At 40.3% G+C, this 16,926-nt stretch overlaps 1 protein-coding gene across 2 annotated transcripts in view; it reads left to right on the top strand.

Annotated features, from left to right (window-relative positions):
- Positions 1-16,926, top strand: part of bend5 (BEN domain containing 5) — a 1,240,673-nt gene that overhangs the window by 303,324 nt on the left and 920,423 nt on the right. For both annotated transcript variants that reach the window (XM_062979625.1, XM_062979624.1), the window contains exon 4: positions 1,066-1,160. In XM_062979625.1, the coding sequence (XP_062835695.1) occupies positions 1,066-1,160 (95 nt within the window). The remainder of the gene's footprint in view (positions 1-1,065; positions 1,161-16,926) is intronic.

Genomic DNA, 16,926 nt, shown 5'->3' on the forward strand with positions numbered 1-16,926 from the left:
CTTGCCTTGCTGTTTAACCACGGACCCTGCTCCACGCTTCATGTTTTGCCTTGTTTCCAGTCACGGACCTAGTCAAGAACCAAGTTTATTTCCACCCTTGTTGTCAAGCTTCATTGGACTCTAAGACTCTGTCATTTCCCCACACTATTGCTTGGCAAAAGTGTGTGTTTCGGTCAAGTGGATTAAAACTTTGAACTCTAATATCATTTAATGGACAATACATTTTTGGACTATATTTGACCTCATTTGAAAGGTCTGCTTCTGAACTATATTCTTCACTTGTTTTTATTGCTTTTATATATTTCCTTAATAAAGATATTAGATAGAGATTGGCCTCCGTGTACGGTTATTGGTGCCCAGCAGCCAGGGGTCTAACACCCAGCCAGGCTGCAGCGGGAGTCCTTCCAGACCATGGCGAAGGCCCAGCCAGGCTGGCTGGGCCTTCGCCGTGGCCTGGAAAGACTCCCGCTGCGGCCTTGCTGGGCCAGGCCGGCTGAGCCGGGTGTGCGGCGTGAGAGGTGGGGCCGGACCTGGCCCCACCTCTCGCACTTGCGTGCCCTGGCCCTGCCTCCCACATGGCATGCCCTGGCCTCACCTCTCACGCTGTGCGGGGCCAGGGCGCTGCTTGAAAGTCCTTCCAGGCTGCGGCGACGGCCCAGCTAGGCTGGCCGGGCCTTCGCCGCCGCCTGGAAAGACTCCCACCACAGCCTGGCTGGGCCAGGCGGGCCGGGCCAGGCCGGCTGGGCAAGGGCGCGCGGCACAGGAGGCGTGGCCAGGGCGTGTGGTGTGGGAGGGGGGGCCAGGGCATGGGGGCAGAGCCAGGTCTGGCCCCGCCCCCCAGGGCTTGATAGCGCCCCTGGCAACATGGCACTCAATGCGGGGGCGTGGTTGGCTTCCTGCGTTGGGCCAGGCCTGTTTCTTTATAGAATTTTTTTTTAGGGAGGGGACTGTTGATGCTTGAATATTGATACCTTAAAATTCAGTTATATGAATTTAATATTAATGTCTATGTCAAACATATTTCACTGACATTTTCTTATTCCCCATACCCCCTGTGTCTTTCAGAGAGTCATTTTCAACATTGTCAACTTTAGTAAAACCAAAAGCTTGTATCGGGATGGAATGGCTCCAATGGTAAAATCCACAAGCAGGCCTAAATGGTAAGTTAGCATTTAGCCCAGTTAAATGGAGAAAACTGTGGCAACAATCCATTTCTCAAATAATAAATTTTGAAATTGCTGTTTAATTGAGACACTTAATCTTTGATAAGCTTGTCTTGTTTTGTATGTACAATGGGATAATTGTTTTCTTTACTCAGGCTTGTACATGACACGGGTAGGACACTTACACACCTGCAACAGAATCAAAGTTGATAAAATGATTTTCTTTGGCATTATTTTCATATCATGTGAACATTTGGATAATTAATTCAGATTTCAGCTAATTTATTGGTCATCTCTTCTAACTACAGTAGAACACTGGTAGTCCGAGTTAAACGGGTGGACCTCAGCTCGGTCAACCCGGATCACTCGAATTACCAGGCTTCCTCTCAGTTCAGCCGTGGTTTGGATCCAGAGGAGCTGCAAGCACCTCTGAATCCAGCCTGTGTCCCAGTGAAAGGGACGCCTCTCCCTTGGGACGCAGGCTGAATCCAGAGGAGCTGCAAGCACCCCCAAATCCAGCCTGCGTCCCAATGGAAGGAACGCCTCTCCCTTCGGACGCAGGCTGAATCCGGAGGTGCTGCAAGCACCCCCAAATCCAGCCTGCGTCCCAATGGAAGGAACGCCTCTCCCTTGGGACGCAGGCTGAATCCAGAGGAGCTGCAAGCACCCCCAAATCCAGCCTGCGTCCCAATGGAAGGAACGCCTCTCCCTTGGGACGCAGGCTGAATCCGGAGGTGCTGCAAGCACCCCCGAATCCAGCCTGGGTCCCAACGCACTGGCGCCCAGCATGGCGAAAGAGTCAGCCATGTGTGTTGCTAGGTAGATAGTAAGCTACCTAGCAACATGCACGGGGTGCTCACCCCTTGGGAGGTGCCCCCTGCGTGTTGCTAGGTGGCTTGCTATCTACCTAGCAACACGCAGGGGGCACCTCCCAAGGGGCGACCACCCCGTGCGTGTTGCTAGGTAGCTTGCAGGTGAAGGGGGAGGGCCGCAAAGGCCCTCCCCGTTCACCCGCTCAGATTGCACGGAGGCTCGGACGAGCGGGGCTCAGACGAGCGGGGTTTTACTGTATATATGGGATGATTTGTCAGATAAGTGAGATTGTATTGTTTGTTCTTATTTGAGATACATGAGGTTCTTTGTCCTCTTTATGCAGTGATCTTACTACTCTTTATAGACTCATACCAAAACACTACAAAATCTTCAGTATGTGAACCATTATTCTTTTCCTTTTTTTTCCTGCAGGAATATTGTTCTAAATATTTCCAAATGAAGTAAATACATGAAACAGATCTATATTATTATTATTATTATTATTATTATTATTATTATTATTATTATTATTATTATTATTATTATTATTATTTTAATATTATGACACAGCAAATAAGATAGATATGCTGGATTTCATATCACAAAATCACAAGTCGAACACTTCCCAAGTGTCTAGGACTGTGTGATGTATTTTCGGATGATGCGTGCAGATCCCAGTAGGGTGGCCTTTTGCAGTTGGCAGATTGTGATTTTGTCAATGTCTATTGTTTCCAAATGCCGGCTGAGATCTTTTGGCACGGCACCCAATGCGCCGATCACTACCGGGACCACCTGCACTGGTTTCTGCCATAGTCTTTGAAGTTCAATCCTGAGGTCCTGATAGCAGCTGAGTTTTTCCTGTTGTTTTTCGACAATGCGACTGTCACCTGGGATGGCAACATCAATGATCCAAACCTTTTTCTTTTCCACAACTGTGATGTCTGGTGTGTTGTGTTCCAGAACTTTGTCAGTCTGGATTCGGAAGTCCCACAGTATCTTTGCGTGCTCATTTTCCAATACTTTTGCAGGTTTGTGATCCCACCAGTTCTTTGCTGCTGGCAAGTGGTACTTGAGGCATAAGTTCCAATGAATCATTTCGGCCACATAGTTGTGCCTCTGTTTGTAGTCTGTCTGTGCGATTTTCTTACAGCAGCTGATGATATGATCAATGGTTTTGTCGGTTTCCTTGCACAGTCTGCATTTTGGGTCATCAGCTGATTTTTCAATCTTGGCCTTAATTGCATTTGTTCTGATGGCTTGCTCCTGGGCTGCAAGGATCAGGCCTTCTGTCTCCTTCTTCAGTGTCCCATTTGTGAGCCATAGCCAGGTCTTCTCCTTATCAGCTTTTCCTTCAATTTTGTCAAGGAACTTTCCATGCAATGTTTTGTTGTGCCAGCTGTCAGCTCTAGTTTGTAGTGCAGTTTTCTTGTACTGATTTTTTGTCTGCTGTGCTTTGAGGATTTTCTGATTTTTGACTTCAGTCAAAGCAGGTTCTTCACTTTGCTTTACATATTCTGCCAGGGCATGTTCTTCTTCTTTGACTGCTTGTTTTACTTGTAAGAGTCCTCTGCCACCTGATCTTCTAGCAGATATAGCCGGTCAACATCACTGCGAGGGTGCAGTGAATGATGACTGGTCATGAGTTTTCTTGTTTTTCTGTCCAAATTGTCCAGTTCCGCTTGTGTCCAATTTATAATGCCAGCAGTATATCTTATGACAGGTATGGCCCAGGTGTTTATGGCCTTGATGGTGTTGCCTCCATTGAGCTTGGTTTTGAGAATTTTTTTGACCCTTTGTGTGTATTCTTTGCTGACCACAGTTTTCACATGTTCATGCTTGATGTTGTCCAGCTGTAGTATGCCCAGATATTTATAGGCCTCTGGCTGGTGACACTTTATTGTTTGGCCATTAGGCATATTTATGCCCTCACTTTCAATGATTTATTTCTTCAATGCCACTGTCGAACATTTGTCCAAACCAAACTCCATGCTGATATCAGTGCTAAAAATTCGGACAGTGTTGGTCAGAGACTGGATTTCAGTTTCCGTTTTCCCATACAACTTCAGGTCATCCATTGTAGTAGCATTTCATAATTGTGCGGTTTTCTGGCATTGTATATTTTTGCCGCTTCTGTGACTGTTCATTTGTATTTTAATTCCATAGCTCACTTGTTGATGGATGTCCAGAATCAGCAGCATCCACCGCGGTCCTTTTTATCCTGGGTGACGACCGAGCCAGTATAGACTTCGTTTTGGTTTGATTCTCCATAATGCTAATGGGTTAGGTACTCTTAGTTCCACTCCTCAGCTGAGGCCTCTCTGGCTTGGTTGGACCTGCCGGTAGTTACACTACCGCCAGCACAGCCCTCAGTCATCATTGGAGTGGTTAAGCCCCCCCACCACGTCAAGGTGGCACCTGCGGGGGGGGGGGGAAGATTATTATTATTGTTATTATTATAATTATTATTTATTATGTTTATTTATATCCCACTTTTCAGCTCACAATTAAAAGCATTACAATACAGCAAATATACAATATTAAAACAGTATTAATCAGCATTAATATTAAAAACAATTCAAAACCATAAAAGCATATAAAACCATAGTACCCCCTGGCTAGATCTAAAACATCTTCATCTTTAAAAGCCTGCCTGAATATAAAGGTTTTAGTCTGCCACTGGAAGGACAGCAGTAAGGGAGCCATTCTTGCTTCCCTGGGCAGGGAGTTCCAGAGTCGTGGAGCAGCCACCGAGAAGGCTCACCCTCTTGTTCCCACCAACCATGCTTGAGATGGAGGTAGGACCAAGAGAAGGGCTTTTCCTGAAGATCTCAGGGTCTGGGCAGGTTCGCACATGGGGATGTGGTCTACCAAATCTGCCAATTCCTGTCAGGGGGGAGAGTGTGGGGATCTCATCACCCCATTCCCTGCATCACACCATTCATGAGGAAACTGATCCCATGGGGGGGGGGGGGAAGCATCAACTGTGTGGCTTCCCCCCATTGCTTTCTAGGAAAAATGGGAAGCTTCCATGGTGGCATGTGCTGGTTCCACAATAGCTCATTCACAGAGCCCGGCCTGAAGTTCCTGTGCATTGTTTGATTGGAGCCAGTGGGCTTTGTGGATGACCTAGGGCTTAACTGGTGTATGCTGCCAGAATAAAGCCCTGTTTGATGCAGTAGATAGTTGCATTGGATCATAGAAATGCTCTAGGACTTTAGTATTAAGCCATGAGAAAGCATAGTATCCCCTTGTAAACAACAACAGCTGTTTTCCATTAATTTATATAGACCCTTCTTTTGGGGGAGAGATATTATATTTATGCATTTGCAAACAAAACATATATTTGGAAATAAATCCTGAAACTTATTTTAAAAGGTGAAGTTGGCAGAGTTTCTATTGGTTTACATAGGATATTTTACTGGTATTGGGGCCCAGTCTTCTTTTACTGAAAATCAATTTACTGCAATGTATGATTATATATCAGCAAACAGGTAGTGTATCCTTTCATTGGTGATTTATGCTGCTGGAACTGGTTGTCTTCCTGACAGATTATTGTTGAGTTGCTTTTACAGTGATCTTTATAGCTGTTTCCATGGTATTCTTGTGAAACCTGTAAAACAATTATTTCTGCATTTTCTTTTTGTGCAGTAAAGCTGTTTGCTGTTGTCAAGGTAGCCTTCAGCTGCCTATGCCCTCTTAATATAATTGGGATGGTTATGATTAATTTAATTTTTCTAGAATTTATTTATTTATTTAAAAGTATTTCTGTATAGCCTCCCAGCCCACAAGCACTCCCAAGATAATGAACAAATAAAAAGCTATAGAAACAGTACAAAGTTTAAAATATTTTAAAAACACATTAGTTTTTCAAATAGAGTCCTGAACATAGTCTAAAAACAAACCTAGACTCAGATAGGATCAAGTAGGTCAAGAGAGGTGTTGGATAAGCTGCACAGTAAACAAAATCATAATTATACAGTTAATTGTATACTAAAATGACTGAAATCTTGTCCTTTTTGAAACAAAACTGGGAGTTGTTCTTTTAAGAACAATTGAGCTACATATTAAAGGATTCTGCATTGACTGCACTGAAAATTGCATGTGTTTGCTATGTTTTACCAAAACTCCCAAAATTATTTGCACAGATTTTTTTTTCCAAATGCTGGTACAGTAGAGTCTTGCTTTTCAACCTTCACTTATCCAACATTCTGTATTATCCAACGCAGTCTGTCTCCCGCCCGGGTCCACAGCTGTTTCTCTAGGCAGCAATGTGAAGCGAGCCAACACACCCAACAGCAACACAAGTGCAGTCACAAGCCCAAACAAGTGGCAGACTTGTTGTAAAACATGATGTTTTAGTGCTTAATTTGTAAAATCATAATGTAATTTGATGTTTAATAGGCTTTTCCTTAATCCGTCCTTATCCAACATTCTGCTGGCCCGTTTATGTTGGATAAGTGAGACTCCACTGTATTTCCTCACTCACAGGAAAAGACACAGATGCAGGAAAAGCCTGCTTGTAATTCTAATTGCTAATGAAAAATAATTTTGTGACCATACTGAAGAATATTATTAAATTTAAAAAAGACATAGAGGGGACTCTTTCTACTAACAAAAGCCCACTATTTTAACATCCACCTGTGTAATAGCAATGGCATTTTATTTGTATGGAAAGGGGAATAGACATATTTTTCTGTTGTGGGAAGAAACAAGATAAGATACATAATAAACATTTTAAATGCTTTAAGATGATAATTATCTGATGTTTTTCAGAAATAAAATCAAATGTAAAATAATAATATAAGTAATAACTTTATTTTTGTATGCCGTTCCATCTTCCCCAACGGGGACTCGGAGCAGCTCACATGGGGACCACGCCCAATCAATACATTTAATATCATAGAGTCATCAACAACATCATAATAAAAACAATTTAAACAGATTTTGATTAAAAAACATCATTAAAAACACAAAATAATTTACAGTCCTTACATGCCAGTAAAAAGTCCAATAGGACATAAATGGGCAACAACCAAATTGGTAAAGTATCTATATCAGATAGGACATAACATAAAAGGCACACAAAAGGGAAGGGTGAATTCTGTGGTGGAAATCAGCTATAAAGTGAACAAGCAATTTCAAATATAGATAAGGATCAGAATTATAAAGGACTTGTTTAATCGAATGCACAACCAAACATCCATGTTTTTAGCTGTTTCCAAAATACTGCGAGGGTTGGTGCTAACCTAATCTCCCTGGGGAGGGAATTCCAGAGCCAGGGAGCCATCACAGAGAAGGCCCTCTCCTGCATCCCCACCAACCGCATTTGCGAAGGGGGATGAAGCAAGAGAAGGGCCTCCTCAGAGGATCTAAGAGATCGCACAGGTTCGTAGCGAAAGATGCGGTCACGAAGATAGGCCAGTCCCGAACCATTTAGGGCTTTATAGGTAAGAACCTGCACTTTGAATTGGGCCCGGAAACTTAATGGCAGCCAGTTGAGCTGTTTAAACAGAGGGGTAGACCTCTCTCTGTAACTAGCTCCAGTTAACAATCTGGCTGCAGATCTTTGTAGTTTTCGAGCCGTCTGCAAAGGCAGCCCCACGTAGAGTGCATTTCAGTAATCCATTCTAGAGGTAACTAAGGCGTGGACCACCCTGGTCAAGTCAGACTTCTCGAGATGCGGTCGCAGCTGGCGCTCAAGCTTTAATTGTGCAAAGACCCTCCCAGCCACCGACTACACCTGAGCATCAAGCATCAGCGCTGAGTCTAGGAGGACCCCCAGACTGCGGACCTGTGCCTAAAAAGCTGGTACTATTTCTTAGCACCAGAAAGCTGGAATTTTTAAAAAATTTTAACAGCATCTCAGTATTGCTTATCAAATGCCAAAGTGGAATTTGTGTTTTAGCTCAAGAATTTTCCCTTAAAATATTCATTCAAGCGCTTTATAAAGTTGATGACTCTATGAATTACTTGAATGGGACAGGAATAGAATTGTCCTTGGATTATTCTCTTTGAGTATAGAAATAACGGCCACAAAAATGCGGGAGGGGGGAACCAAACCCAACAAACCTGTACCAAACTAACAAATAAACTTCATCGTAGTTGCAATGGTAATAAGTTAATGCCAAATAAAACTTCTGTAAGCAAAACACCAGCAGGGCAGATGAAGGAAGGGTTATTTTGGGAATATAGTGTATGAAAAATAATATGTATTTGGAACTCTCCTTCCCCAAATTATATCTACTGTCATGATAAACTGAGTACGCCAGTTACATGAAATGGAGGATGTAATGGAGAATTAAAATGAAAGAATATCTAGTAGCAACTATCAACAAAAAGCAACAAAAAGGATGAAGCATGGTGAAACTGAATGAAAGGAACTGGGCAAAATGTTGGACATCCTTCACCATGAAGTGATGAATGAGCTATTTTCACACTGTCCCATTTCACTTATGTCTGTGCATGCTTTTCCTGGTTTTTTTTTTCTTGAAGAAAATAGCCAGGCATTGAACTAAAGACTCAAATATTTTTTGTTGAGATATGACCAGCGTAAGGCCTCTATACAGGATTATTTAGCTGGAAGGAGTAAATGTCATGAGCTAGCACATGGCATAGCCTCCTTGGATTAGTTAAGAAGGATACAAGAACTGTTGGATATGTAGCTGAGTCTTTAAGTCTAAGACTAGATTCACAACTTTTTTTTCTAAAATGATTTTACCACCTGGATCCCTATGAGCTAGACCAGGCATGGGCAAACTTCAGCCCTCCAGATGTTTTGGACTTCAACTCCCACAATTCCTAACAGCCAGTAGGGCCAAAGTTTGCCCATGCCTGAGCTAGACTCTTACGGAAGACTTAAACCTATACACCCCCCCCCCCCCCATTGCAGTGTCTTTTCTTACTGAGCAGCTCTTGTTGTAGCTTGCTGTAAATTAATGTTATATCTAGGGCTCTTATCATACAAAGGTGTTCTGTTTTTTCCCTGCAACTGGCAACACAGGCTCATGCGTTGCAGTGTTGCATGCATTCTTATGGGCATTGAGTACCAGACAGCATGGCTTCTCGAGACTTTCTTTTCCTCCTAGCTGCCTAGGTACATACATAGAAGTATGAAGAAGCCTGGATATCATTGTGTACTACATTTGAGAAAGTGGATTTATATCCACGAAAACTCATGCAAAGATTAAAACCAGTTTGTCTTAAAGATGCTGCCTGCTATATTCCTTTCCACCTCTCATCTTCCTTTTATGCTGCAAGAGACTTAACATTGCTACTAAATGTATGCTCACATAATCACACTTGTTGACATCTATTATTTCATGCCTGGAAACATATTAACTATGATTTAAGAAATAATATGTCACTACATATTATTTCTTAAATTCCACAAGATACTAAAATTCTGCCCCAAATCATAAATTGCTTCTAAAAACAGCAGAAGTTGAATATAAAGATATGGAAGGTGATGTGATGGAGTTATTGAGATACAGAAAAGTATGTGTTCCAAATAAAATAACTTTTAACTTTAATTAGAGTAAATTCCAGGGATGATTTCACTTAGACAAGTGCCCTTATTCGTTTCACACAGAATGTTTGAGATGATGTGTCAATTAAATCAGTCAGATCTCATGGCACTTAATCATACCTCCTGTGAGGTAACTCAGCATAGTGTCACATCAAGTTTTATTCGCTGTGTTTCATGCCACATAAAGCAGAGTGAAGCAGAAGAGATACTAATTTAAACCAGTGAGATATTATATGACTTGTCAGGTAAAATTGATCAGAATGATTTGCTTGTTCACAGCTTTTAAGTGTTGGCAACATTTCAAGACTTTTTCTTTTTGGCTTCTATTATAATTGTGATTACAGTCTTATTTTTCTTTAACAAAAATGTGTATGATATATGCAGCTTATGATTTTGTGGATCTACTTTGTGACAGATCCAAATATACTCTAGCTTACTTAGAAAGCATGTCCCCCCCCCCCCTAAGGATCCTAGTAGAATTCGTAAAATATAATGGGATCTTCTAGTATACCCCCACCCCCAAAGTTCATGAAAACAATATGCAGACTGAGCCTCCCTTATCTGGTAATCTGTAATCCAAAAACATAAAAAAAGATTTTTTAAATAGCAATTTTATTCCATTTTATTCCATTTCATTACAACATACAAACTCTATAATTCATATCTGTATTTCTTCTCATTCCCCCTATCATACTTCCCATTGTGCTCCCCTTTTCAGGAGACCTTCTTTTCTTCATGGTCCCATCATAACTTCATTTCTTCTGATGAGGGTTGCTTCCCATCTTCTTTTCTCAATGTTTCTTAAATAATTTTATTCCATATGCTTTCAAAATTGTTATTTTTGCTAAGGCTTTTTTGACCTTTAAATTACATGTTAATTTGTCATTTATTGCTAATTTCCATATTTCTTTATACCATTCTTCTATCTTAATTTCTACCCCTTCTTTCCATTTTTTTTGCTATTAAAACTCTTGCTGCCATTAACAATATCATTATCAAATTATTTTTGTTTTATTTCCTATCACCTGTATTTATAAAGATAACAATATAGTCACCAGATTTCTTTTAATTTTTTTTCTTCATAGTGCCTCAGAACCTCTGTATATATTTACATTGCCACCGCATGTGAATATACGTTCCCATTTCTTGGCAATCCCTCCAACATTTTTTGAACAGTTCTTATCCATATTATGGTATGTATCTTTATTGGGGTCAAGTACAATTTCCATATAATTTTGTATGAATTTTTTTTATTCTGATTGATAATTTCCTGAGGTGTCTTGGGGTCTCCATAAACTTTCCCAATTTCTTTCTCCTATTTTTGTTCCCAATTCTTCCTTCCATAGTTTCTTTGTTTGTGTCCCCCCCCCCCCAATTTAATCTATTAATATTTTATATGTTGTACTGGTTATCCCTTTCTGATACTTGTTTTCTTTTTTATCTGCTCGTTTACAATTATGTTTTCAAATTTTGTTAGTTCTCTTTCCCCCTTGCTCCTTCCCCTACAGCTTCTGAACCATTGCTCCAATTGTTCCCAGTGGTACCATGATATATTCAATTCACCTAAAAGTTGCTTTACATTATTCTTCTCCTTTATTTGTTCCATCCAGCTTCCAATTTTGTCTAATTTGCTCCTTTTCAGCTCCTTATCCATTACATTTTTCAATTTTTTTTGGATATTTCCTTTCCATTATAACTGGTATTATTTTAGAATTTCCTTTAATTAGATAATTCTTATATTTATTCCTTATTGTTAATATATCTTTTAAATGTCAGACCACACCTGGAATACTGCGTCCAATTCTGGGCACCGCAGTTGAAGGGAGATGTTGACAAGCTGGAAAGCGTCCAGAGGAGGGCGACTAAAATGATTAAGGGTCTGGAGAACAAGCCCTATGAGGAGAGGCTTAAAGAACTGGGCATGTTTAGCCTGCAGAAGAGAAGGCTGAGAGGAGACATGATAGCCATGTACAAATACGTGAAGGGAAGTCATAGGGAGGAGGGAGCAAGCTTGTTTTCTGCTGCCCTGCAGACTAGGACACGGAACAATGGCTTCAAACTACAGGAAAGGAGATTCCACCTGAACATCAGGAAGAACTTCCTCACTGTGAGAGCTGTTCGACAGTGGAACTCTCTCCCCCGGGCTGTGGTGGAGGCTCCTTCCTTGGAGGCTTTTAAGCAGAGGCTGGATGGCCATCTGTCGGGGGTGCTTTGAATGCGATTTCCTGCTTCTTGGCAGGGGGTTGGACTGGATGGCCCATGAGGTCTCTTCCAACTCTACTATTCTATGATTCTATGAAATGTACATTTCCCATTTGATTGATTTCAATTTTTGAGCATTTCTTAAAAATATATTTTCTAATCTCATTTCTATACCTTCAATTCTATCTACATGTCTCAATTGGTTCGCTTTGTAATAAGTTTTAATTTCAGGTATTCCTAATCCTCCCTCTTTTTGCAATTTGTACCAGTAATAATTATTTATTCTATTCTTATTCCCGGTATTACAAAATTTATTTGTTAATTGCTGCCATTTATTCAGTTCCATTTCTGAGATTTTGAGGGGTATCATTCTTAATATAAAATTTACTTTGGGTAAAAAAATATCATTTAAATAAAGGTATCCTGCCAAACCAGGATAAATGTGCACTGTTGTATTCAACCAATCTTTTCTCCAAAAATTTCCTTTACATTTCACTTAAATACTTAGTTACTACTATTCCTAAGTATTTTATATTTTCTTTTAAAGTTATATTTTTCTCCTTCTGATTTCTAAAATCTTCCTCTTCTTGTTTTGTATATAAATAAAATCATTTCTGATTTTTCCAGTTTATTTTCAGCCCTATTATTTCTCCAAACTTTTTATATGTTGTCCTGTTATCATCATTTTGTCTGTTATTTCTTTTAAAGTCAAAATTGTATCATCAATAAACAAACTAATATTATCCGTTTCTTGTCCTATCCCTATTAGCCTATCATCATTCCTGATTACGTTTGCTAATATTTCTATTGATATTGTGAATAGTAATGTGATGTAGGGCATCCATGCCTAGGCCCTCTTGCTATTTTTGTTAGTTATTCCATCATTTACTAACACCTGAATATAACTACAGTAGAGTCTCACTTATCCAACGTTCTGGATTATCCAACGCATTTTTGTAGTCAATGTTTTCAATACATCACGATATTTTGGTGCTAAATTCGTAAATACAGTAATTACTACATAGCATTACTGTGCATTGAACTACTTTTTCTGTCAAATTTGTTGTTAAACATGATGTTTTGGTGCTTAATTTGTAAAATCATAACCTAATTTGATGTTTAATAGGCTTTTCCTTAATCCCTCCTTATTATCCAACATATTCACTTATCCAACGGTCTGCCGGCCCATTTATGTTGGATAAGTGAGACCCTACTGTATCTGAATATAGTTGATTCACTAGTCCCAAAGGGTTTTTTTTTTTGCTGCCTACCACCTTTGACGTGACGTAATCCTCTCTGTTGCCAGTCCTCCCACTCCAACCTTTTGCTAGGGACTTTGCCAAAGTTCTTGGCTAGCAGTGAGTTCATTATGCTTATAGTGGCATTGACATTTCTGAAATGTGGACTATGCCTTCAAATCACTGTAACAGATTTTAATGCTCATCTTACATATTTTCAAATTCCTCCTTCCTTGTGTTTGATTCATTTTAGTGTTTGTTATAACTCCTTAATATTGCATAGTAGTCATCACTTTTTCTGATTAAGGTTTGTGGCAGAGGCCATAGCAGGTCAACTCTGAAACATGTAGAATATGTGAGCACCCTCTCCCCTGATTCCATAAAGTTTTGCAACTTTTCAAAGTGAAATGGAAAAAGTGTGTTATTCAGTAGGCAGCAGATTTTCTAAATGATGAAGTGAGCAAATGCTCTCTTTGGGTAGAGAGTAGCTATAACTCTTGATTATTCAGCAAGAGCGTTGGCTCATTGGGGACATTAGTTTTCAAATTGCACTAATCTTTTTAAAGTAACAACTGGCCACTTATCACCTTAGGTATTCCAGCAAAGATCCTGTGCAAAACTCTAATTAGTATTTATAGAACAGCATATCCTCCCTGTAGAGCTATAGCTGGCAAACATCTATTTGACACCTGCAAAGTTTTGAGACATTCTGCACTTTCAGTAAAGAGAAAGTGCTAGGTGAAGTCCAGATGATTAAAAAATGATGAATAACTGACTTTATGAGTTGGTGATGTAATGTGGAGTTATGCATTGTCATGTACTGTCAATGCCTACTTGAGTGGTTGATACAGTTGGGTATCTGCTGATTCTTCGGGCCACCTAGGGCTCTCTGAAGTTGTCAGAAAGAAGAAGATTCCAATTTACAACCACTGTGAATGTGGTTAAGGCCAGGTTTGTAGTTGGTTCAGAAATTGTGTGTGAAACTGCTTCTCATGTAGTTGCACTGATCCCACAGAATGGGGGAATCGTTTTAGAGTAAACTGTAAAATTTCAAAATTGTGTGAGAGTTGTGATTTTCTTTCTTAGCTGCCTCTTGGTGACCTTACCAAAATGGAATTTTTACAATTTCTTGTTGATGGTCATTAGTCTCTGCAATTTTAAACTTGGAGAAACAAGAGTTAGTAGCCAGCTACTATAGTATAGGCTTCAAGTGGCTAATTAGATTTCTCTTGGAATAAGAGTTGCCACCATGCAAGCAGGCTTTTTTTGTGTCAGAACTGACTTGAGAAACTGCAGGTCACTTCTGGTGTGAAGGGGTTGACAGTCTGCAAGGGTGTTGCCCAGGGAACGCCCAGATGTTGATGCTTTACCATCCTGTGGGAGACTTCTCTCATGTCCCTGGAACTGGAGCTGACAGAGGGAGCTCACCCTGCTTTAACCGGATTCGAACAGCCAACCTGTCAGTCAATAGTCCTGCTGGCACAAGGGTTTAACCTATTGCGCGACCGGAGGCTCACAAGCAGGTTGAGTGAGGAAGGAGAGATGGTCCCTTACCTAGGTTCTGCAACTTCTGAGAACAGTTTGTCATATATTCGTCAGCAGTGATATCAGACAACATCTAATGTGACTTTAATTGCATGAAAAGAGAATTTATAACTCTATATTTATAGTGCTTTAAAATAGAATGTCAGGTTGCAGGCTCTGTGCCCTTGGCCAAATTGTTACTAGCATTTCTCATTTTTTATTTCATTCGTCAAAATGGCTGTTAAATGAGGACTTGTCTTTCTAGTCAAGCATTGCTTTGACATCTATTACATCTGCTACAAATTCTTCTAGATTTTGCGGTAGTATTTCTCCCTGCATTGGTTTGGATACTGGAGAGTTTCCTGTGGAGTAACTTAAATGTTAATTTATATAGATGTCAGTAAACTTGTTTTCCCTTCACATCAGGAGGGTTACTGTTTGCATTTTATTTGATAGATTTATAGAAAAGCAATGCAAATAGAAAGAGCTATGTTTCTTCATGTTTTATTGATCAGGAGAGGGCAGAGCTGTTTTGACAGCATTTGAATTTTGATTAGCTGTAACTTCTTAGTTTTTAAAGTTTCTTTTTGTGTGCAGACTGCAGCCAGCTGAGATTGTTTGGTATTTGTGCCTTTGTCACTTGAACACTGGAGGAAATTTTATTAGAGGTTACTAAAGGGTAAATACTCATTACAAGTGTGAGAGGAAGAACAAAGCCAGCAATACATATGGTGGAAAAGAGAGACAAGTGGGGTGGGGGATATCCCCATTACCTTGCAACCTACAACTCTTAGTTTCTCACTTTAGGAATAGATATAGGGTAGTGAGAAGCTCTCAAGAAAAAAGTGGGGCTTCTGGATCTAAAAGATGTGACAGAAAGAGAGGTAATTCTGCCCATATAGTAATCTAAGAAACAGCCACAACAAGAGTCTGAAATGCGACTTCTTGGCCATTTGTAAATGTCATGGCTGCTTTGAGGCCCCCAAGTCTCTTGGTAGCCCAATTTTTCATTTAAAAACATTTTGGTAATAAATAACCATTGCACCTCCATGAGCCTGTGAGGGCAGTTTCCCCATAGTTTTACCCCCTTGGTCCTTTGAAAAAGGCTGTAAAAAATAGGATGTCAATCAGAATCCACTGCCTGCTGATTTCCTGTTTTGGAAAAGCCATTCTTGGGTTTAAATGGCCCAGGGAAGTAATATTCCTATTTTCCCAATTTTTAAAGGAAAAAAAATAAGAGTGCAATTAGGCTTGGGAGTGTGCCCCTTTAATGCACTAGAACAGTAGGTTAATGTATGTTTTAGCAATGTTGTAACCCGCTTTGAGCCATAAGAAGAGGTGGACAAGAAATTAAAAAAATATTATTATTATTATTATTATTATTATTATTATTATTATTAATAATAATAATAGATAAGTAAGGGCAGGTAATGTTGTGGCCTGAGGTTTATTGTCTGCTGTATATGAGAATTATCCCAAGTATTTTCCTGTTTATTCCAAAAGAGGTATAATTCTTGGAAATGTTCCTGTCAAATGGTCATAACAGTCTAAGTAAATGCTCACAAAGATTATCACTGTCTTTTCCATTCCTCCGCATGGTACCGATAATCATTAGAAAGCTCTCCAATGCTTTAATATCAAACTGTTATCTGCATGGCAGTACACCATTCACACATGGGTTAAAAAACACACACACAAGAAAAGAGAGCAGGCTAGTTTAATCCATAATGCTCCACAATCCTGCTTTTTCATTGTTAATGGGTCTTATGCATACCCCCCCCCCCCCCACATGAAATGGAGACTCTTCTTTTCAGACCTTTGAAATAGTGAAGACAAGGGGGAAGCACCAGACTCCTTCTCCTTCCTTCCCAGCTCATAAAATATTGTTAGGAAAGAACATGCAGGGTGTCAGGACCCAGGCAGCAGAGCACCAATAACCATGCACAGAGGCCAGAATCTATCTAATATCTTTATTAAAGAAATATGTAAAGTTAATAAAAGCAAGCGTATGAATTAGTCCAGGAGTAGACCTTTCAGGAAAGGTCAAAATTAGTCCAAAGAAGCAATGTCCAATATGAAATATTAAGGTCCAAAGTTGTAATCCAATAACCGAAACACTCACTTTGCCAGGCAAAGTGAGGGGAGATGACAAGGTCTTTTAGTCCATGAACTTGAACGAGGCTAGGAAGTAACTTGATTCTTGGAACAACAAGGCTTGGATACAAGGCAGCAAGGAACGAGGAGCAAGGACAAGATCCGTGGTGTTTACTTGGCAAAATCCGGGAAACAAGGCAAGGCTGGGTCTTGGAAAGCAAGGCAAAATCCGTGGAGGAACAAGGCTGGAGAACGAAGGCTTGAATCAGGAACAAAGGCTTGGAAGCGGAGTAGCTGTCCACACACACTACTCCAGTTGCTGACGAAATTGACTCCGCAAGATCCCTCCGGGAGCAAGGAACCTAAA

This window comes from Anolis carolinensis, chromosome 4, assembly GCF_035594765.1.
Source record: "Anolis carolinensis isolate JA03-04 chromosome 4, rAnoCar3.1.pri, whole genome shotgun sequence".
NCBI lineage: Eukaryota > Metazoa > Chordata > Lepidosauria > Squamata > Dactyloidae > Anolis > Anolis carolinensis.